The 24,132-nt window shown below is 35.5% G+C and overlaps 1 protein-coding gene across 1 annotated transcript; it reads right to left on the bottom strand.

Moving 5' to 3' along the window:
- Positions 1-5,987: 5,987 nt before the first annotated feature.
- LOC122307748 (3-oxoacyl-[acyl-carrier-protein] synthase II, chloroplastic-like) lies at positions 5,988-14,004 on the bottom strand. The gene is made up of 14 exons (XM_043120824.1): positions 13,324-14,004; positions 11,461-11,666; positions 11,183-11,386; positions 10,910-11,020; positions 10,717-10,812; positions 10,502-10,547; positions 10,326-10,405; positions 9,956-10,024; positions 9,482-9,566; positions 8,158-8,312; positions 7,965-8,045; positions 6,792-6,851; positions 6,490-6,651; positions 5,988-6,235 (listed from the first exon to the last, which is right to left on the bottom strand). The coding sequence occupies exons 1-13, from the start codon at positions 13,688-13,690 to the stop codon at positions 6,535-6,537; spliced, it is 1,677 nt and encodes a 558-aa protein (XP_042976758.1). The 5' UTR covers positions 13,691-14,004; the 3' UTR covers positions 5,988-6,235; positions 6,490-6,534.
- Between the last annotated feature and the right edge of the window lie 10,128 nt (positions 14,005-24,132).

Genomic DNA, 24,132 nt, shown 5'->3' on the forward strand with positions numbered 1-24,132 from the left:
ACTGACCAGTGGATTCCAGGTCATGAGGACTTAATTTTTGAAGACTTTCATGGCTTAGATGTTGAATAAGAAGGGGTAGTGACTACTCTTATGGATGTTCCCAAACTTAGATCTCTCTTCAATCTAAATGTGGTGTCCGATACACTCAAGATTGTTCTTTGTCCAAATGTTAATGATGATAAACGGATTTGGGCTTATGAGAGAAATGGTTTTTTTAGTGTTAAGAGCTGCAACAAGTTTATTAGAGCAAGAATGGGATCTTAGATGGCTGAGTCATCAACAGCTACTTCTTTTAAAGTGTTATGGAAACTTCTATGGAGGATGCAAGTGCCTAGAAAAATAAAAATATTTGCGTGGCGTGCATGCAAAGACAGCCTTCCGAAAAAACATAACTTAATGAAGAAACGTGTGGTTTTGGATCCTGTTTGTAATTTATGTGGCTTCTTGTGTGAAGATCTGAATCATGCATTGTTATCTTGTGATCATTTACTCAGTTTGTGGAAAGAACTGTTGCTCGATTTGAATGTTGATTCCAATATGAAGATCGGTGAGCTAGCCTTGAATCTGTGCCAGGGGTTGCAAAGCGAAAAATTATCTTTTTTCTTTTCATTAGCGTGGAGCTTCTGGTATAAATGTAATCAAATGGTGCATGATCAGGTGCTTTTAAGTCCAAAACAGGTTGCTAAAAATGCTTTGAGTCTAATTCAAAATTATAAAAAAGTTAAATTGAAGTCAAGGGTTCAAGTAAATCATCACTTTTGCTAGAAAGCTCCTACTTCGAGATTGCTAAAACTTAATGTTGATGGAGCTATATTTGGAGAGTTGTGCAAATCTGGTATTGTCTGTATATTGAGAGATGATCAAGGAAAGGTGCTTATGGTTGCTTCCAAGATTGAAAATGAAGTTGAGTAACCAGAAGTTGTCGAGCTAAAAGCAATTTTTCAGGGCCTTCAACTATTTGCCAACATGGGAATCTCAAAACTTCAAGTTGAGTCTGATTGTTTGTTGATGGTGGAGGCTTTGGAGCGAAATACTATGGAAGATTCTCTATTAGGCCTATTATAAAGGGAGATTAAATTTCTTTCATCATGTTTTGTTGAATGTAATTTTGTTTATAGAGAAGGTAATAGGGCAGCACATACTTTAGCTCGGTATGCGAGAAATGTGGATGATATTGCGATGTGGTAGGATTGTATTCTGGACTTTATTTCTCAAGTCATCTAGCTTGATAAACGTCTGTAATCTCCTTTATCAATGGAAGTACCGTTTCTTATAAAAAAAAAAAAAGTATTGGCTCATTCACATTCTAAAGTTCTAAGGGCCTTAACAAGACTATTAATGGGCTTGCTTCTCTAATCCATTATGCTTAATAATTAATGACACTAAGTGCCATAGTCTAAATAAATCTAACTATCTCCAATGAGAGAAATAAAATAAATAAATAAATATGATAATAATAATAAGTATTTAAATCTCAAAATCATAATCTTAATCTAAGGGTGTTTAAAGATTAATCCTAATGGTTAATTAGGCGGGGTGTTACAGTATGGTGGACTAGGCTTAAGTCCATGGCTTGCATGTACATCCATAAATCATATTAGTACTATGCATACGAATAGTCATTTGATTAACTGTTTTGAGCTTATCTTACACTTGATCTTATGAAATCTTACGTTTTTTATGCAATGTGAAATGTATAATACATACAGAACTATAATATGCAGATTGAAACATGATGAATGACATGCTTGAAAATATCATGACATGCGTGATACCTAAACACTGGCTTCCAAAGAATTGGCTTTGATAATATAAATATATATATAACTAACATTTACTAATCTTAATTTTATGGTCAACCTACTAATCTTGTAGTATTGCTTCCTAAAATTTTTGACACAAAATCGATCACAGTGCTGGACTGGGTATCTTGGGTTTGGTCATTGCACTTATGGAAGTTTATGGTTTTTTCCAAATAACACACAGGAAGAGATATATTTATAGAGACTTTTGGGAGAGGGTGCCAATGAGTTCGAGTTCGAGTTCGAGTTTGACTCAGTTGTGATCATTCAAGAAGAGAGTTTGAACTTAAAAACATGATTTAGAAGCTCATTCAATGTAAAATTGGAAGTGACTGAGACTGTGTAGTGTAGGGAACTTCTATCAATGATGATTTTAAATTGAAATAAATTTCTCATTGCCCATCTTTAAATTCTAAAAGAAATCTAACTCGTTCAATAATAATAAATGAGATTTAACCTAGTTATTGAGCATAATTAAAACTTCTAATCAACCTCAATAATTTATAGTTCATGGGCTTATCCAATATAGCTCATTAAATATAATTTAGGTGCAATAAAGTTTTCAATATTCTGACCTTAGAATTATTAGCCCGGTTTGTTACAAACTTCCCCTCCTTATAAGAATTATGTACTCAAAATTCACTAGACCTCAAATAACTTACATACTCATTCACCACATGCTTCACATATCTCTCTTTTAAATCATCAATCCTTTAATTGAACCTAATATTCAAAAATTGCGATCGTCTCATGTTTTGGTCTGATGCCTCACTAATGCTTTAGGCATACATGTTAGCATGCTATGTGTCAACCATCATACGCTCCAAATTCAATTCAAGACAAAACAAATATCAACCTTAACAATAGGATTGATTTAAAAGCCTAATGATAAATTCACCCAACAATTATCTTAACTCCACATACTATAGTAACTAACGATCTCCTCATAAATAAAACTCTACACATGAAATAATAATAATAATAATAAAGTTATCCATCTAAAATAATAATCTCAATAAATTGTAAACTAAGATTATCCAAAGTTCAGATCCTAAATCTTACAACTCGTACTTGGCAATCGAATCGTGTTACCTATAGAACATTAGATTACCACCGATCATCATGAAATACCATACACCATAATAAATCTATGCCATAACTTCAAAACCCACTTAATTCATTCCTAATTTCTTCAAATAAAACTATACAAAATATAATATTATCTCCTCATGATCAAGATGCATCATCAAAATTAAAATTAAAGGTTCCTAACCTCATATTTAGAAACTTCCTTACCTTATGTGCTAAAACCCTTTCACGTAGTATGTGCACTTTGACATGCATGTATTTAAACTTTTTCATTCATAATTTTCAGTAAAAATAAAATAAAATAGTAACAGTTAAAAATACTCACTACAAAGCAGGACAAGTCTTTGGGAGACTTCAGCCTAGGATAATTTTTTCTTCTTCTTTTCTGTTTTCAAATAAAAAAAAAAAAAATTCTAAAAATTTTTTCCTCTTTTATTTTAGAAAAGTCTACAAAATCTTGACATGGCTATGATACCAACTATAACACCCCACTCCCCACACCTAATAATAAAGTCGCTTTAAAAAATTCTCGAGAGCGAGAGCCGGAGAACTACACTAAACTTGACTTAAAAATATTTTCTTTTATTCTGAAGAAAACACCAAGTACAAAAACTCCTTATAATAAATAAAGTTTTTTTGTATTAAAACACTAAAATCATAATTGATAGTGTGCGAAAGTATTTATTAAAAATTCTCAAAGTTCATGTCATAAAAATCATAACTTAAAATCTCTATACATAATCTAAGCCATTGTTAGCCTCCCTAGAGTAATTTCCCGTCTTGTAGCTCTACCTTCATAAATGTTTTAACCCCAGAGTGGTTTAAAAACATAAAAATAAACTAAAAATGAATCAATGACTCAGTAATAAATCCATTATAAAGTAAACATACTTAACATGAGATTTTCATAAAATATTTCATGTTGAGAATTAAAATCATGACTATTCATAAATATGTCGATGACATGTATGACTTATTTTAGCTTATCTGACTTATCTTACTTATCATACTAGCATACACACTTAATTTTGTGTGCAAGGTCATGCACCGGCCCCACATCCCGCAACCGCAAGGGGGCCGCTAATAGTATTCTAGCATACTATGGCCGACACAAAATCAATCACGATGCTGGATTGGGTATCTTGGGTTTGACCACTACACTTATGGAGGTTTATAGTTTTTTTTTTTTTTTTCAAATAACACACACAAAATGGAGATATTTATAGAGAGTTTGGGAAAGCGTGTCGACAAGTTCGAGTTTGACTCAGTCGTGATTATTGAAGAAAATAGTTTGAATTTAAAAACATGATCTAGTAGTTCATTCAATGTAGGATTGGCAGTGACTAAGACTGTGTAAAAGACTTCAATAAGTGATGATTTTAAATTAAAAGAAATTTCTCATGGCCCATCTTTAAATTCCAAAATGAGTCAACTCGTTCAATAAATAATAAATGTGATTTAACCTACTTATTGAACCTAATTAAAACTCTTAATCAATGTGGCCCATTAAATATAATTTAGGCCCAATAAAGTTATCAATATTCCAATCTTAGAATTATTTGGATGGGGTCATTACATAGCACTGCCCTGGGAATAGGATTGGAAAAGGAATTACGAGATTCCTAATTAAAAGCATGTTGGAGAATGATTCTCGATCAGATCAAACAATTAGTACCACTGACATTGATAAATTGGTATAGTTGCCCCAATCGGGATTTTGAATTCAAATCGTTGGTTCAATGCAGCCTTAACTACAATTACATTACGCAAGCTCCACCAGTACCTACCTGAGTCAAAAAAAAAAAAAATACCAGCAACAGTGACTTTATAAGGTTTATGGATTCGGTCTGCTAAACTCCCCAGTGCCGAAGGAAGGATAGAAGGGTTCGTCGTTTCAAAATTCGAAATACCGGAGCTTAGAGGTTCAACTTCTCTAATGTTAAAATAAAGCTGTGGTGAACCTATTTCCCCCAATAAGTCTTTGCAATATAGTCATGTATATTAAAACGTCCAATATTCTTTCAGTGAGATGAAATGATTAACATAACTTATGGCTGATATAATTGGATCATCCTCAAGTGATCATCTAGCCCATTTTAATGCATTAAATTACGAGTAATGATACTTATCATTATTTTTCTTATCATCCCATGATATGGAATTAAAATCATGAAATTAAATAATTAGAACCAATCATTTAATGTCACATCATGGGATAATTAGAAGAATGGATGACGACGAATAGATTTATTCTTAAATTACGGGTTGCAAACTTTTTCTTTTATTTTTTCCTTCTAGATTTATTCTTAGATATATTATATGCTGTTAATGCAAGAAGAATTGAGTAATGAGATTCTGAGCAAAGTTTCTTGGGTGCCATAGTTCGGCTGCCATGACTATTAAGATGCAGAAAATGAACAAAAGTTAGAACGTGGGGAATCTTCAACTGGGAACAGTAATCAAGAAATAGCCCCATTCTAGGTCCGATGAGTGTTTGGGTCGAGCTTGGGCTAGGTGTTAAATAGCCCCATTCGAGCTTGAGCCCCTAGTGCTACTGTTTGAAGATATTCTCACTGTGAAGAGGACAAAGCTACAGCTCGTTTATTGGAACGAGCTTTGTGTTTCAACTCGTTTAGAGAACTTGCCACCCAACACAACTTGGCTCGATCTAACCCTTGGGGTGATTCACCTTCCCCAAGAGAACTAACTTTTCTTTTAGTATTTTTAAATTTGTAATAAATTATTTTTAGTTTTAGGTCAATGTGATCATAGAAACATATCAATAAAGAAAGCTAGATTCAGGCGTTTTGGGAGACCAATCCAAGCGAACGTGGCCTGGTGCTGTCATGGTTTTTTATTTTTAAAAAGAAAAACACAGAGAAGAAGAAAACCCTTCATCTCCCCTCCCCCAAATGACATCTTTCTTTTCTTTTATTTATTTTTTTTCCCTTCGTTTTTCATGCTCTTGAATAAAATAAATGATTCATCCACTGTCCGGAAGCTTGAGCATAAGATCGCAAAGCTTGCTCTAAGATCCAAGAAAAACCAAACTTGCCACCGGCACTCACGTCAGATCATCTTTTATCGGGATTCATCTTTTATTTTTTTAAATAATTTTATTCCCAAACCGGCATATAGAGTACACTTAATAAAATACTAGTATTGCAATGGAATGTTCATTCAATGGCGTGATCAAACCCTACTTTGGGTATGTTTATGATAAAAGAAAAGCTTCTAACAAGACGAAAGTAAGACCATTGCATGATAACACCTTGCGCCAACCGGATGTTCTCTATCTCCAACCATAGGGGTATTCATCTCTTGTGGCCCGCTGTCCAACCAGCCTGATTGCATGTCGCCAAGTAACCAATCAAATGAAAGATCAGATACAAGGGAGACTTCCTCGAATACTTGAACTGCACGTAAATTTAGAAAAAAGACTGGCGTTTTTGTTCGATATCCTGATAGTATTTATTTTTTTGAACCTTTTGGTTTTTCAAGTTATCCTTCCTAGTGGGACTCAATCAGATTCTGGCTCTCTCTCACACATCGAAATTTCCTTTAATTAGAGATACGAGATAACTTGGAATCAACATACCTTTAGCATTATACTGCAAGGTTGGAGTAGCCCACCAGATCAATTTCACTTGTAAGGTGCAAAAATGATCGATGAGTTGTGACCACCAAACCCAAATGAATTAGACAACGCCGCCTTGACGTCCAGTCTCTCTTTTTTTGGGCCCACCAGCACACTTGTGTTCTGAATTGATATGTTGTTAGCATTAGATAATTCAATGCTTGAAGTTAAATCATCATGGTTTAACTCAAGAAAATCGAACAAACAATGGCATGGAATATCATGGTATTAAAACAAATGGACAAGGATGCGAAAGGACACACCACGCCTTCATCTGGATTTTCCAGGTTGACATTTGGATGTACCCACCCCGTCCGAATTGCCTATATGAAGAAACACAAAAACATGTCAAAAAACACAGGACTGCAAAATGTAACGTTTGCTTTCATGAACTGAAAGTATGCCTACACTTGGAATATGAAAAACAAGTCATATAGCTCCTTTCTTGATACTATGTGACACTTTACAAGAATAAATCTAGGAGAAATTAAACTTTGTAGGACATGAACCACCATATTGCAATATGTAACCTAAACTATGAAAAGTTGCGATGTGCACCTTATCTACCATTTAGTTTCGATATGCACACAAAGTTAAGACCTTGCCATTAACATTATGTCACGTGAACTATTTACTATTAAGCATATATGATACACAACATATGACATAATCCAGGCATTGTGTGCATATTATGTATTGAGTTTAAATGAGCTAAAATTAAATGGATTTAGTTTTGAAGAGTTTAGGTGATTCAATATTCAGATCAAAACTAGTTTTTAAACATGAACTAAGCAAGCTGCATTACCGCTACTCATGAACAACTTGGTTTATTTATAGTTTTACTCAAAGTATCTCCTTTCCTTTTAACCTGAAGAGGACTCAGCGAAAAAAGAGACTATATTGACGTGCTTATCAGTTCAATTATTTCCAAGGTTTTTCATTCAAAAGGGATAACAAGCAGAGATGGACATTCACGGATGCATTACAAATAACAAAATTCCGTTATTCACTTCGTCGGTAGGAGATTTTGGAACTCACATTCCCCTTCCAGAAGGCTTGACATGACACTCTTTTTCAATTTTCAATTTTGGGCATAAAACAGGTGTCATCTCCCATTCTTCTTCAACAGATGACTAACCAAAGGACATAACCTTTACATTTATTATTACAATGTGGCACTGTCAGATAACGTATTTTTATAGATTTGTCACACAATTATTTTCTTTTTAAGATTATATCATGTGGCCTAGTTTCAATCATTTAGCGCAGGGGCATACTGAAGCCTAATGGGAGTTTACGGTGAACATTGCAACTTTTTGTAGATACACATTGAAATGGAGGTAGTTCTACAGGTGCAACATGTAATTACCCCATAAAGTTACCAAGAATATGGTTTATGAATTAAAATCCCCACATTGAATAGAAAAATTGTTTACCTGTACTGCTGCAACAGCTTCCACAGCACCAGCTGCTCCTAATAGGTGACCAGTCATAGATTTTGTAGAATTCACTTTCAACTGTAAAAGGAAGAGGTTATTAATTAAAACAACGGTAATCTTGTCAAGAATTGCAATACGGTAATATTAGAGCCCAGTCACATAAAGGTCAAACACTATGCATCCAACTTACCTCAGTATTCTGGCCAAAACAATGAATAAGAGCATGGTATTCTTTCAAGTCTCCAGCTTGTGTGGAGGTAGCATGTGCATTTATGTAATTCACATCTTCCCTAGACACCCCAGACTGAGCTAACGCCCTTTCTATGCAGAGGATAATACCAACCCCTGTTTTTGAGGGATAGAAAGAAACATTAATTACAAATCTTAAAGGAAGAATACGAGGTAGAAAAGTGTTGTTGATGAATTTGAGATTTGGCCATGGTTCCTTGCATAATCAATCAAGAAGGTATTCTAATTCAATAAGAAAATATCACTGTTAACTTGTGTGAGAGGGAAATGAAAATGCATGCTCAAAAGAAGTTCTTGCAGCATTTTTGGATGTTCTAAGCCAAAGATTTCATAAACATTTTGGATTTGAGCTTTGAAAATGTTTTCAAAAAGCTAATAACAATTTCAGGAAGAACAAAGCCAAAACTAATGTTCCAATACTCTGATCCGAAATTTTTGTCATCTATACAGAGAATTAGATGATGATAAACATGAGCACGTGTTGTGTATGAAAATCAGCATAAGGGTCGGACGTGAAAACTCCTACCGAAGGCAACAACTGAAAGGTCAGCTGTGAATCTCTATACGGAGAATGCCTCAAGTTCCAATATCACAGCTACTGAGAAAAATAATATATGACAGTATATATATATAGAAATGTTTACAGAAGATACTTTCCCATCATCATCTAAGTACACTTAATCCAGTTTGATCCAACATCTTGGCACCTTGGCTGTTTCAACCAACTTAGCTGACAACTAATACATTCTTATCTCTATTAGTGATCTACGAAAACCCCCAGAGCAGGAAGTTTATTTCGCTCTCTCCTTTTGGCTTTTGGACAGCCACTATCTTTGACAGTTCCCCCTAGCTTCCAAGTCAAGTTGTTTGCAACCATGTTAGTTTTGCCTACATATTTCTCACCAAGAGCACTTTCTTGGTACAGATGTCGTCTGGATAGTTCAACTAAGTGGATTTTGGCAATTATGAGATTAATTTTCAGGTTTTATCACCCTTTCTATGCAATATCCACTTTGAGATCAACACAGGTACAAAACTGCAAATCAATTTTCCATATATTTTCACTCAAATCTACTGGATAGTTGAGAGTGAATGAAGCTATAATAAAGAAGCAGCAGCTTAAGAGTGAATTATTATGGCACAAAGGAACTCAAGGAGAGTAGGTGAAGTATATGCCATGATGCATACTCACTAACGAAAAAATATGAAAGAAACGTGACATTTCAAAGGTTGAATTTTTAAGTACCAAAGAGAAGACACAATACCATCAGGTCGTGGCTCGGTCATGTGATAAGCATCACAAGTGAAGCTTCCACCCAGGAATTCTGCATAGATATTTGCACCTCTTCCCTGCAAATCAACTGATAAAATCATTTACCCAGATGAAACATCTTATCACAGGTAAATACAAGGAAATGATTGAGCTTTATTATTCCTTAGCAAGCGAGAATGTGTATAACTAAAAATTTCACTCCATGAAAAGTCACAGGCAGTAGCAGTTGATGATAGCATGAAAAATCACGATTCACTTTTGTAAGATGAAAACTAATGGATATACATATGAATAATTGATTTGATATAACTGGTAGAAACTTGAGGAATAGATTAAATGCAACTGAAAGGGGTCAAACCACATAATGGCCGATAATTTATAAGAAAACGGTGTCCTTAGAAGAGCTCACTGCTAAAAGGGAACTGCCTACATGCATTTTGGCCTTTTTGAGTCAGGGTGAGAATACCTTAGCATGCTCTAATTCTTCTAAGAGCAAAACCCCGGATCCTTCTCCCATAACAAACCCATCGCGATTCTGTTCAACAACAAAAGTAACATATCATGATAGGATTTCATGGTAAGTAATACAAGGGAGGAAAAACACCAAGGAAATACAAAAGACCAGGATTAAGGTCTTGAGTATCTTTCTGCAAACAACAATCACATAAATGGATAAAGAATAGAGCATGATATGCTTGTTTGAGGAATTTGCTAGAAATTTATTCAGTAATGATAATAAGGGAGAGTTATGCATCTTTTCTTATTGTCATTTTGTCTATATGCCAAACATATTTTATATAAAAGACAAGGAAGCAAAAGGATTGTTGATAACATACAATATCCCAAGGGCGTGAAGCTTTTGCAGGATCACTATTCCTCTGGGAAAGTGCTCTGCATGCTACAAAACCTCCCAAGCCTGCACCAAGTGGAAAATATATTATGTATACCCCATGGTATCACAAGTTGGCACATTCTGAGGAAGTGTTGATGTGGGAAAGTAGAAAAGAGATACCAATAGGTATAACTGTCGCATCTGAGCCACCACAAAGCATCACATCCTGCAGTACAATTTCAGATAGCAACAAATGTTTGGATTCATTTGTAATTAGTTTTTCTTTTCAATGTTAGAGCTCATAAAAATCATTCTACAAAAAATAGCAATTTTCTATAACAATTGAGATTCGCACGCTTCCGTGGAAAAGTGAGTCCTGAATGCAAGAAACTTACAGCTTCACCTCTAGTGATATGGTTTGCTGCATTCAATATACAAAAATTGCTTGTGGCACAAGCAGTAGAGATAGAATAGTTTGGGCCCATCCATCCCTGCAATTTGTTGAGTAGATGAGCTGTTAAAAAGTCAAACCCAAAATTGTATCTTTCATCAGGTTTTATCACTAATTTGAAAGAATATTAAGTTAACCAGATCCATTGCAAGCATGGCAGAACCCATATTTGTAGTCGCAAAAGGTACGCAGAAAGGGTTCATCTTCTTGTATGAAACCCTTAAAGCTTCAATTGCATCGTTAAAAACCTGTACAGAATACAAGATGTTACTATCACTTAAAGTTTTCAGAATGCGCGTCTTAATCAAATTGTATATGAGTCAATTGTATATTCTTGTTAGCTTAACATGTTCAACCTTGTTTATTCTAATGAGATATAGCATATCAAACTGCTGAGGATTTGATGTTACCTTCATGCCACCCATTCCCGAGCCAATCAAAACTCCACATTTTCTTTTGTCTAAATTATTCATTACATCTTCTGTAATTCCACCATCTGCCAATGCTTTTTTGCCCGCAGTAAGCATGTAAAGCATGAATTTGTCCATCCTCTTGGAAAGTTTTGGTGCAACCCATCCATCAGTAGAAAAAGACTTGATCTCTCCAGCAATTCTCTGTAGAAAAGAATACCATGAACAAGCAGAGCAGAGCAAGCAACAGAAGAAGAGAGACTTGAAATATGGTTTACCGTTGGAAATTGGGAACAATCAAAAGCCTCAATTTCACTTATGCCGCTGACACCCTCAAGCAAATTATTGTAGAAAACATCTGGATCATGACCAAGTGGGGTCACCACACCCATCCCTGTCACAACTACTCGCCTTTGCTTTGTGAGAGGTCTCTTTTTTATAGCGACTTCCCGGGCAGGTTCCACAGCTACAGCCATGGCTTCCCCTAAAGTATTGATAAATTCAGTCAAGGTGGCATGTTTATATAGTTAGCACATCAGAACAACTTTATTTTCCTACTTTATCACATAAGACTGACACATCAAAACAATGAAATCCAAACACCCAGTTAAGAGAAGACTAAAACTATGAATACCATGAATATAGAATTGAGTTCATAGCCAAAGAGTAAATATGAACATTGGGGTTTGAAATGACCCAACTGCTGCAAGCCAGCAAAATTAATCTCACTGAACCAAGAAAGTAGGAAGGAAACAACAAGAAAGCATTTGTCAGATCTCTTCAATTAGGATTGGGGCTCGCGTTACCCGTTTACAACCTCCACTGATTGCAAAATGGAAGGAGAACTCAATGCCCGAAAAAAGGGAAAGGGGATTGAGAGTATCAAACTCCAAAGATCTTTTTCTGAAGCTCCCCCCACATGGTCAGTGAAGGTGTTCCCACCCAAGTAAATGCAAATCCCGCATGATAGGCAATTGAAAAAGAAAACGATGCAATGATGAATACAGCAGAGCATCAAACAAAGAATCACCATCAATGGAAATTTGAGTTCAACAGAACATCGGTTCAAGCCATCTCAATGATGCTCATCACTGTCACAAGTCTCAAACGAGCAAGGTCCAAAATTATCAAATACTGTAATAATAAGGACTAGGGCACCAGATTCTTGTACCCAAGCCAGTCACTAGAGAGCAAGAGAGCAGCATTATGCTATGAAATGGGAATTAAAGAGCCACAATGCTTTTGTGCTTTGAAAATCTAGAACTTCCATTCCATCCATGTGTTCGGACAAGAAACCATCCGATTTTACTTTTCTTCAGATTACCAGACAAAGAAGCTAAGGGATATACAATCGCAACATGCAAATAGCCACCCTGTGCAACTAGAAACAACTCAAGTTTTGCCCATTTTGTTTTAATAAGATAAAATTTTATTAATACGAAAGAGGGCATAACTCCAGCATATAGGAAGTATGCAAGAAATCCACCTAACTAGCAAAAGGAACAAGTGCTAGGAACTCATGAAAGATAGAAATAGATGAGGGTACAATTGTGGACCACAATCCAATAGCAATAAACAACCCAAGTTGTGGTGATTTACCAGAAATATCTCAAAATATATCCAGTCAACTGTTAAAAAGTGCAAATGAATGAATCTCGTTTGGTGCAATCAATTCTCACCAGAGAACGAGGGAGGGAGGGCGGGAGAGGTCCCCTCTTAGTAATATTGAAGAACTCACTTTCCAATAAGCCAGAAGCTCCATAAACTTAACTGGACTGGACCGCCGGTCCAAGACGATAATTAATTTTAGACTGAATTATTAAAATTCCTCCCCTTGCATATTCTTTTCATGGCTCTATATGCAACCAGAGGAAGCATGAATAAAACCAAATACCCGCACTACGTTCGGAAAACAAATAACACTAAATTAATCTTTAAGCCTCAAAAATATGGAAAAATCTGGATATTCAAAGCAAACCCAGTACAAATTATACACAAGAGCATGTACGAAATGAAATAAATCTTTAAAAAAATTCTAGATTTCCAATGAATACATACATAGAAAGTCAGCCCACAATAAAAGAATCACCAGTCACCAATGACAACGCAAACTTAGCATAGTACCACGGGAAGAAGATTACCGAAACGGGGTGGTCGATTCAAACGCCTCTGTCTACGATTCAGAGGAACGTTATTGGATCCGAACAGAGAGGAAAAACCCGTAGAAGAAAGGCCCTTGGAGCTATAGTACTCGTGGCATGGCTCAAAAGCGAGGCAGGAGCTCATGAGGCCTTGAATGCTCGATCCACACAGGGAGGAAATCAGGCCCCTCTGGAATTCAGAGCTGCATTTGGACAAGACCCTCGTCCTGCTGCGAGTCCATTTGCTGTGTCTCTTGCTGGAACTGAACATGGAAGGGCACGTGGAGTGGTCTGCGCCGCATGTGACCGACATGCAAGCAGCGACCAGCCACGTGCAGAGCGGAGATGTCATAGACGAAGCGGCCATGCGAGAAGAAGAAGAAAACGAAGAAGACCCAGAAACTAAAATCGAAAACCCAGACGGAAAGTCACGAACTTGGATTCGATTATGTTAATCTAGGCGAAGAAGAGGATGAAGACGTTCGAGGATGGTGAAGATGAAAACAAGAGAGGCATAGAGATGAAAGTCTTAGCGCTGGTGAACAGAACGTGAGAAGGAAAAGAAAAGTTGCATTGGTGTTTTTGAGTGTTCGGATTGGGAAAGCTTGGAGACGCCAAGTTTTGGGCAATCCGAGTCGTCCTCAGAAGAGAATGCCAAGTGCCCCCCCTCTCTCTCTCAGAGAGTACTAGCGTATTTATCAAGAGGGAGAAATCCTTTTCTTTTAAAAAAAAAGGCTAACAAATTTAGAAAAGATCTACCACGAAGAGTTTTTAGTTTTCAAACCTTTTATGATTACTTTTTACATACAGATATGTCAACCTTTTTTATAAATATTTTCAAAAACCCATTGTAAATTATTATTAATTCCAATCTTATCAATGAATATTTCAAACTATTTTTTATTTAAATAATTGACTAATAAAATCATTAATAAAACTATTTAAAATATGTCATATTAATTAATCTGATTAAAAATAATAAAATCACTAAAAGTATTTTTTTTTATCCTGTTTTGACCAATTTGGGTGCATTCCATAAATAAAACAGAAGTGTCTACATACATACAGGCACAGTCCATGCAAACAAACTTGTAAAATAAAGTGATCTGATGCCATACTTTATATCTCCTATATAGTAAAAAAAAAATTTATAATTTGACTTACTATATATTTTTTTTTTAAATGAACTTCTCATTAATAATAAAAGACAGAGTTTGCCTTTATAAAATAATCGCATATACGAAATAAAATATTTCTCTAAATAAAAATTATAAAAATTTTTGAGTATGAAATGTAAATCAGTCACGAGTTTTACTACTCATTATCCCACGAATCATATTTTTTTTTAATTTATTTTTTATAAATTAATTAAATTTTTCTCATCCTTATTTATATATCACATATTTGATAAGAAAAAAAAGTTAAAAATTAAAAAATTATATATAATATATAATATAAAAATAATGAGTAGAATTTTTTTTCGGACCTTGGCTATAGGCACCAGACCGTGGCTATAGCCACCAGCTAGTCTATGTGTCCTGTTGGGAGCAACCAAGGGGGCGGTGGGACTTGGGAGAACCGTAACTATTGTGTTGTGAGGTGGTATTCCAAATACCAATCATGAGATCAAAGAGTATATGCTTAGATATTATTCGGCAGATTGAGAATTACTAGGGAAACCCCCTGCATACGGCCGTACATCGAGATTTTGGTAATTTGGTTTTTGATTACGAATCTAAGAATCCAAACCCTTGTTGATTCTTTATGATGTCTGTGAGCCACTTCCTTCCTACAGTTTAATTTTATTTTATTTTTTGAGTTTGTATTGAATTTGAAGCATTGAGAATTGTAAATTACGTTTATGTTTTAATTTCCCTTTTTTATTTTTCTTCCCGTGATATGCAAGTGTTGTGCATCAGAATGAGATGACTTGTGAGTCTATAATCTAGACAAAAAGTTGCATGCAAGTCTATATATTAGTACATCACTTAATGAGGATTAGAGGTGTAGTGGTTATATTAACAGCCTATAATTTGGTGTTGGAATAAAATCGAAAATCAAGTTAAGAGAGTCAATAAAAAATAGGACAAGAGATTCTGATTTTTAAAAGAAAAATATTTTACAAGATAAATTGGAATTAATTACTCAAATAAAATAGACTTCTATATAAGGCAAAGACTCTTATCAAACTAGGTACACAAGTTCTCTCTACAAAAACTCCATACACCTAGACTCACTACGACTTCTCCATGCCTAGATTAAATTCTTCTATTGTATTGTGAGATATGTGAAACTATGAGAGATTGTAAAATCGCCCATTATAGACAACCCGTAAGCATTATGCCAAGCCACATAAATCCATATGTGTCTCTTTATTTACTTTTATTCACGTATTTATTATTTATTTTATAGATGAATGCGAAAAACATCATATCGAAGCCCGAATCATCATTGTGGGTCGAGGATGATCCTTTCTTTCCTTCCAATCTATTGTGCAAAATAATGCATTAACAGTTAACGCTGTCTGTGAGATCGACTAATCTTTTGCACCGAAATTGGGAGAAGGATGAATCATCCGGCCATTGAGCTCATCTCCAATAGCTAGATAAGTTTTTCCTACTAAGTCAACTATTTCCTTATTATTTTTTATTTCATTAATACTTTATTTAAAAAGAAGAAGAAAAAGAAGAATAGTGTGTGCACACGTGTTTGTAGGCCACATGATGTTAAAAAATAAAAAGGAAATAAGTAAACTGGAGTGCATGGCACGCAACCATGCACAGCGGACGTAATCATGTAAAGGGTGCAAGACAACATGCAATTTTATGTGCAGGCCATTCCCTGCCGTCACCGTGCATGGCACAGCCCAAGTATAGCCCCCTGGACGAACTGCTAGGTAGAGCTGGCCGATGTCTTTCTGCCAGATCATTGCCACCAAGAGTCTAGAAGCTGGCGAGAGAGTAACCAGTGCAACACCACCTGCTACGCATAGCCCACAGAGGCCACAACTTGACTCGTTGGCACTTTCTGCCATCGATAAGATGGTTCCAAACCACAAAGGCTTCACTCCATGCTCAACCCTCATTGTCATCACTGAAGCTTGCTGCAGGAGCTGCCCAACGTCAACACCACAACTTGCTCACCAGTCCAACCCATCCGTGAGCTCATGGAGCCACCCACGGCCATACTGTGAACCTTTGGCATCCTCTATTTCCACCATGGTGGCTCTCGCCCACAAACCGAGTATGCCGTAAAGCTCCTCACAACCATCAACACAGCACTAGGTACGTCTATGACATATGTAATGTGTGGGGTCGAGCGCACCTGCATGGTCCCCTATGAGGATCACTACGCATGGCCCCATGCGAGGATCACTGTGCATGGCCAGTGTGCTGCCCACCACCTCCATGTGTGTTGCCGCCTAGGTCTGACTTTCCAGCTGACCAACTAGACAAAGTCGCCCATGGGAGCTTCTTGCCATTCCTTGCTACCGAAAGCCAAGAAATGAATGGAGTGGAGTAGCTAGAAGATCGTGAGCTAAGAGTGACTGCCACCTGACCAGTCGACATTTTCCGTCGCCAACAAAGACGTCCTCTACCGCAGAATTCCCAACCACACGAAGGATGACAGCTTACCATATACCCCTCTAGCTTGTGGTCTAGCATACCTACACGGCCCCCTTCAAGAATCACCATGCATGGCCTATGTGCTGCCTGCCACCTCCATGTGTGGATCTGCCCAGGTCCAGCCTCCCAGCTGACCAACCATAAGGACCACAGGCGAGGAACAATGCCAAAAGGCAGGGCATTCCAACAGTTCTCGCCACCCCCGTGGCAAGTAACAACCTCACCTGAGGGAATGTGGCCCTTAGCAATCAGTGACACCCTTACTAAGCTCGCCACCTTTCTAGCAGACAAGAAGCACGCGACACCCCTAGCAGGCAACAACCTCACCGTAGTTTCTGTTGCCAGCGCATCGACACTTGATCACCGTAGAGCTCCTCGCCACCTCCATTACCTATGACAATAGCCCTCCACCACTACAAGTCCCCTCTGGCTTTGAAGCTCGCCCAGCCACCAAACCAAAGACAAAGACTGCAATCTGTAATGCCAATGGTCTTCTGCAAAGGCAACAAACGGTGTGCAAGTTCACTGCCCATGCCTATCGCTCCTCGCCACCCTTGTGTCGAGCAATGATCTCACCAAAGCAGTTCATTGCCCTTGGGGGGCAATTGATCGTGGCGCCAAGGAAGCAAGTAGACGTGGGACATCTCTTCCATGACCAAGTGGAGCCGCAACGGCAACACCACACCAAGTTGTGGCGACCACGTTTGGTGGTGTGCAGTACCTTGCAAAGTCATGGCGACCATCATGAAGCTCCTGGTGGCAGACAACAAGCACACCACCTCCAGCGTGCAACGACCAACATGCATCAACAAGCCTCAACTGTAGGCATCTTGTCACCCCCTTGGCCAACAACACCTCGCCAGATCCACACAAGTGCAAATGATATCTCCTGGCTATTAGCTGCATACATGACAGGCAGCACCTCTTGGCAAGCAATGAAAGCAATTTCATTACTTCCAAACCAGACCAACTCCCCTAGGCGAGCAACAAGACCAATGCCTCTCGATGAGCAAAAATTCAGCAGTCTCAACCATGCAAGATTATTGCTACAAAAGCACTTAAGGATTGACAATTTCTTCATGCAAAAATATTCAACAATGAACAATCCCAGTCGAGAAAAATGGAGAGTAGCAGTAAAATTGTTTTAGGAATATACTTCGCTGGAAATTGCCCTCGTGGTGCAAAACACCGCTTACAAAAGCCCCTCTCAAGTATCTTAATTTGTTTTCATCATAATAGATCATTTTGTATCGCAAGCATCTGAAACCTTAATCAATGCCAAAGTATGGCTAATCATTTGGTATCGCCCGTGTGTCACCAGCTTTCACCACACTCTAGCAAAACAACTCAGGTTTATAAATCTCAAACTTGTAATTTATATTACATTAACCTATATAGTTTTTGGTGTAAACCTCTCAGGGCAGTCAAACTCAGTTTCCCACCACAACAGTATAGCAAACATCCTCGTCGAGTCTCTAGACTCGCGATGAACAACGACCCTCAAATACCAAAGACAAGTTAAGGCTTATAGCTCAGCCAAATGGGCATGGAGGTCAAAAGACCCCACGACTCCCATACTGAGCTATCAAAAACGAGTCAACCTAGACTCGCGGTGAACAATGGCCCTACCAAAGTTGAGTCTCTAGACGCGTAGTGAACAACAGCCCTTAAACCACCAAAGTCAAGTTCAAAGACTCACAGATGATGAAATGGGCGTGCAAGTCAACAGACTCTGTGACCCACGTACAAAGCCTTCTTTAGAAAATGACAAGTGTTTATGCTCACGCTACAACCACCACCAGCGGGTTACCTTCGGGAACAAGCTTCTGAGCGCCACAACCGCCTTGTGCAAGTATCCTTTGGGAATGAGTCGACGGGCTTGGCAATCGCCTAAGATGGACCCAGGGAGTCGACGGACTTCTTGACCACTTAAGCGCGAGTTGCCGCAAACAAACTACAACACCCACAACAAAACGAGAACACCAACAATAATTTATGCCAAGGCACAGAAAATTCACTACTACCAACAATAGCAAAAAGGACCACGAAAATACACAAATCATGAAAATATGCACTTTTTGCCAATAATAAATGATCTCTTAGGTAAACATACACACAGATAAACAAACTCAAAGCGAAACTCTACGCTTACACCTAATGCGGTTGAGTAAATCTCCTGCCAAAAGTAGAGCTCTATGCTCACACCTAATGCAGTCGAGTATATCTCTTGCCTATCTCCCCAAATTGAGCTCTTCACCGCTTGGCACAAAACAAACAAAAAACCAGGAAACAAATAGAAAATCGGGGACCAAACAGGAAACTAGTGACCAATTTTCAAAATTTATTATGCAGATTATTTACTTGAAAATTCTCAAGGCCTTCTTAACCAGCAAACTACTCTTAAGAGTCGCAAGCATCTTTAAAGGTCAAATAAATAGCCTATAATTTAGCCTCGAAATAAAACCGAAAATCAAGCTAAGAGATAAAACCAAGAATAAATAGGACAAAAGACTCTGACTCTTAAAAGGAAAAGGCTTCACAAGGCAAGTTGGAATCAATCACTCAAAGGAAATAGACATCTATATACGGTAGAGACTCTCCTCAAACTGGGTACACAAGTTCTCTTCACAGAAGCTCCCTACACCCATACTCACTACTTCTCCACGCCTAGATTAAATTCCTCCATTATATTGTGAGATATGTGAGACCGTGAAAGATTATAAAATCACTCATTATAGTGGATTTCACCTCTAAACAACCCGTGGATGTAGGCATTATGTCAAACCATGTAAATCCATACGTCTCTTTTTATTTGCTTTTACTCTCTTATTTATTATTTATTTTATGGATAAACATGATGAACATCGTATCGAAGCCTGAATCATCATCGTGGGCCAAGGATGATTCTTATATTCCTTCTAGTCTGTTGTAAAAAATAAGGTATCAACAAAAGGTACTACCCATACCTCCCAGGCATGCAACCCTCACTCCCTATCCCCTACCCTCGAGGGAAGTTGTGGGAGAGAGAGAGAGAGAGAGAGAGAGAGAGAGAGAGAGAGAGAGAGAGAGAGATCTAGGGCCCAATAGGGCGACGAGGAGAGGAAGAGAGTATGAGAAATTAGTGATGACGACATAGAGGGAAAACAAAGAGAAACCATTGGAGAGAGTTTTTAAAACAAAACTTAAAATAAAACTACGTTGTTTTATTAAAAAATTATTTCTTTAATAAATATATATATGGCTCGGGCGGGCTTGGTCCATCGACATCTATAGCTTGTGGGCCTCCACTCGCAAGCCGGCCGTGTGCGGGTGGGTGCCCTTGGATGGGGGAGACTGGTGGGCCAGATGCGAGGGTATGTCGCCCAACCTTAATGTAGATCCATTGTAGTTTAGAAAAACAATCAAACACAATCAATTTAAAATTTTAAAATAACTAATATAGAAAGCTTTCACATTAATAGTGTGTTAAATGTGTAAAAAATAAAGCTTACTAATAATTTGTTTTTATGTTTTTGTCCTTTTTTATTAATACTTGTCCAAAAACAAATTTATATATTTTTTAAGGTAAAAATTGAAAATATAAATGAATTAGATTGGATTGTATAGTATTTATTAAATATTTAATATTACTAAAAGAAATTATATATCTATGTCTCTCGTATTACTGCCCGAATAGAGATAGGAGTGCTACAACGTAGTGGCTAATGCAAACCTAGCCAAAATGAAAAAAGAAAAAGGAAATGAATAAGAACTCTTTGATATGTTTAGTTTTATTTTTTCTAAATATTTTTATAAACAATTTTCAACTTCAATTTAAATAAAACTTCTTCTTTAATTATTTAAATAAAATCCCAAAAATTAAATATTTGCCTAGATTTGTGTAAAAATATTTCAATTTTATAAACAAAATTCACATTCAATTTTCAAAACTTCTTATTTAAATATTTGCCTAGATTTATGTAAAAATTAAAAACACAAGAGCCCAAAAGATATTATATTTAAATTTCAAATTTCAAAATATTTTTCAAGTCCATGTACCTACTTTAAGCTTGATAGTGTACCAGCATAACTAAGTCAGCCTACTTGATGGCTAACAATGCAATTAAGCCTCTTTGATTACTTAGTTCGCCCGCCGCCAACACCCCCCTCCCCAAAAAAAAAACTTTTAAAAAATATAATATATCCCTAAATTTTATACATAGATATAGAAAATAGCCCCAAAAAAAAAAAAAATTATAATCTTCAGATGCTCTTTAAAAGTTTCTAAAATTTTAATATATCTAAAAATGTGCCTCTCCAATTTTTTTCTTATAGTCCCAAAATTTTTATTTAATCTCTATATATTATTTATTTTTAAGGATGTGACCCTCCAAAATTAAAATTAAAACTAAGTTTAGGATAAATAATAAACTTATTAATATAAATCAAAAAGTTTTTTGATATATAATATTGGACTTCTTAATATGAAATCTAAAGTGAAAATACAAAAAACAATTATTTAAGATCCATGATCTACATGAAAATTAGTTGAGGAATTTTATCATCTAGACTATGTTAAGCAAGAAATGAATTTATTTAAACTCTCAACTATAGCGTTATATATATATATATATATATATTTAATGTGATATGAAAATATCTAGACTTTGCATGAAATCTAATAAAGTAGGTTACATACTAGGACAAAAGATGACATTCTAAAAGATCCATTGATAGTTTATATGAATAAAATATATTCTAAATATTTTATTACCAAAATAATAATGGATGAATATTATTTCATAAAAAATTATCGTTGAGATCTAAAACAAATATTAAGTTGTGTTTAGAATTTTATTTCTATATGTATGTAGCAAATTATCGAGATATAATTTTATATGTAGTTATGTTTTGATAATTTTTCAATCTCTTTTTAATTTATATTAGAGAAATGATATTGACAGTTTTAGAATGTGCAAGTCTCGCCAACACCCTTTAAAAAAAGTAGGTAAATCTAAGACCCATATGAAAAAATTCTTTTTTAATAGTAGACTTTACTTTTTTTTTTTTTCCAAATGGAGTGCGTAGTGCTTACACGTCCCACAACTGTATTTAACATTACTCTTTTATAAATATGCCGAACAATAAAAAAAAGTTGACCTCCCCTCAATACAATTGTTGGTTCCGCCACTGAGCATACCACTTTAATAAGGTGTTTCAAAATACAACATACCTCTTTAATAAGGTGTTTCAAAATACAACTGCACATTGAATGGAACTCTCATTTTGTCAACCAAGTAACAGTCATTTTCTCCACTAATTATTTGGTTCTGTGCACTATTGGTGGTTTGGATGAACCATCCCTTAACCCTAGCTGTTGTTATCAACTTAAAGCATGGTACAAAACTACACAATAAACAAACTCCAAGAGGGCATAACTACGAATGGTGGCTTCATATATTCCGAACCAACCGCTTTTTTAGGTAGAGGCACTTTGCAATAGAGGAGTGATAAAGGTTTGCTTTCAATTGGTAGCTAAGAAGATGATACAATGGAGAACAATGGGAAGAAACCTCGTATAACTCTCGTAAAACTTAAATTGATGAGAATAGATAGATTATTATAATATATCTTAACATCTATTGACTAGTTATATGTAACTTTTTTTTTTTTTAAGAAATTGTGACTTTTTTATTATTGCACAAAGTATAAAGAGTATGGTACATTTTTGTAATTGCATTTAAAAAAAAAAAAAAGATAGTTGGTTGATAATATGTGGATACGCCTATAGATTAGGTAGAAAGGGTGAGAATTGCAAAAGCTTAAAAAATATTAATGGTCTAATGGCATATAAACCAGTTCGAAAATTTGGGTTTGAACCCTTACCCTCATATAATAATAATAAAAAAAAATTCTAACCAAAATGTAAAAACTCTTAAAAGAAATAAATCATATTTTTGAGATGTGATAAAAAAAAAAAAAAAAGAAAGTAAATAACTGATGGCTTCAATTATAATATCTTGTGATCATTCTCAGTAGTATTGGTCTCTTTTTTTTTTTAAGGATCTTTCATATATATATATATATTCATTATATCATAAAGGATAATTGTAATGAATATTTTTATTATTAAAGTAGGAATTTTTTTTTAAAAAAAACTAGTATTTTTATTATTTTAATTTCAACCACCCTCGAAAAGAAATGAATTTTTTAATACTGAAATGTTATTTATTATTTTATTATTATTTTTCACTTATTTTTTATTATTTTATTATTATTATTAACTTTTATTTAATATTTTATCAATATTTTTTTATTAATATTTATATAATATCTGATATCACATCACTAATTCCAGTAATGAACAAAGTCAATTCTTAAGCATTTTCTTGGTGTGGTTGTAGATATTTAGGAAACTTAAATGCAACAAAAAGGAGGAGTATCAAATTGGGAATTAAGTCAAAATTGGTGAGCAAAACCCCATCTTCTCAACCAAATTATTTTCAATTTGTCAGAATTCCATCCCACCAAAACTTGATAGGAATTGGAAAAGATATAAACGATAAGGACACTTAACTACCTTTTCTTTTTCCACAGCGTAAGGTATTTAACACTCCACCATCCTTAAAATATTGCACTTTTTTATTTGTTTTTCCGACTAATTATATTAGAAAAATAAAAAATATTATCTATATTTATAATTTTACGAAAATAAATATAAATGCTGGCATGTAAATTATTGAAGTGGTGAAAATTTTAAAATTTGGATTTCGAAATAAAACAACTGATAAAATGAAATGGATACCTTATACGTATAATATTATGCGTAAAATTATATATATATAGCACTATTCTATAATAATTTACACGTTTTATATTATGTCCAAATTAGGTATTTGTGAGTTTTCACTTTTTATTTTTTTAAAGAATTCTGCTTGATGAAAAAGCTCATGGAGGGGTCCATTTTAATATAATAAATATTATAATAATATTTTATTTAATTTGTAACAAAATATCTCATCTTATTTCATTTAAACTGTATAACTAAATGAGACTATCTTGACTGAACCTAAGCAAAATCTGAAATCTTGTTAAAGGCCTAATGCGAGAGTGATGGAAAGGGAATTTAAAATTTGAAGGAGGATACGATGCTTATCTACAATTTGCTCAGCCACCCTGTTAGACCTTAAACAAGAGTAATGAT

Source organism: Carya illinoinensis, chromosome 4, assembly GCF_018687715.1.
Source record: "Carya illinoinensis cultivar Pawnee chromosome 4, C.illinoinensisPawnee_v1, whole genome shotgun sequence".
In the NCBI taxonomy this organism is placed as follows: domain Eukaryota; kingdom Viridiplantae; phylum Streptophyta; class Magnoliopsida; order Fagales; family Juglandaceae; genus Carya; species Carya illinoinensis.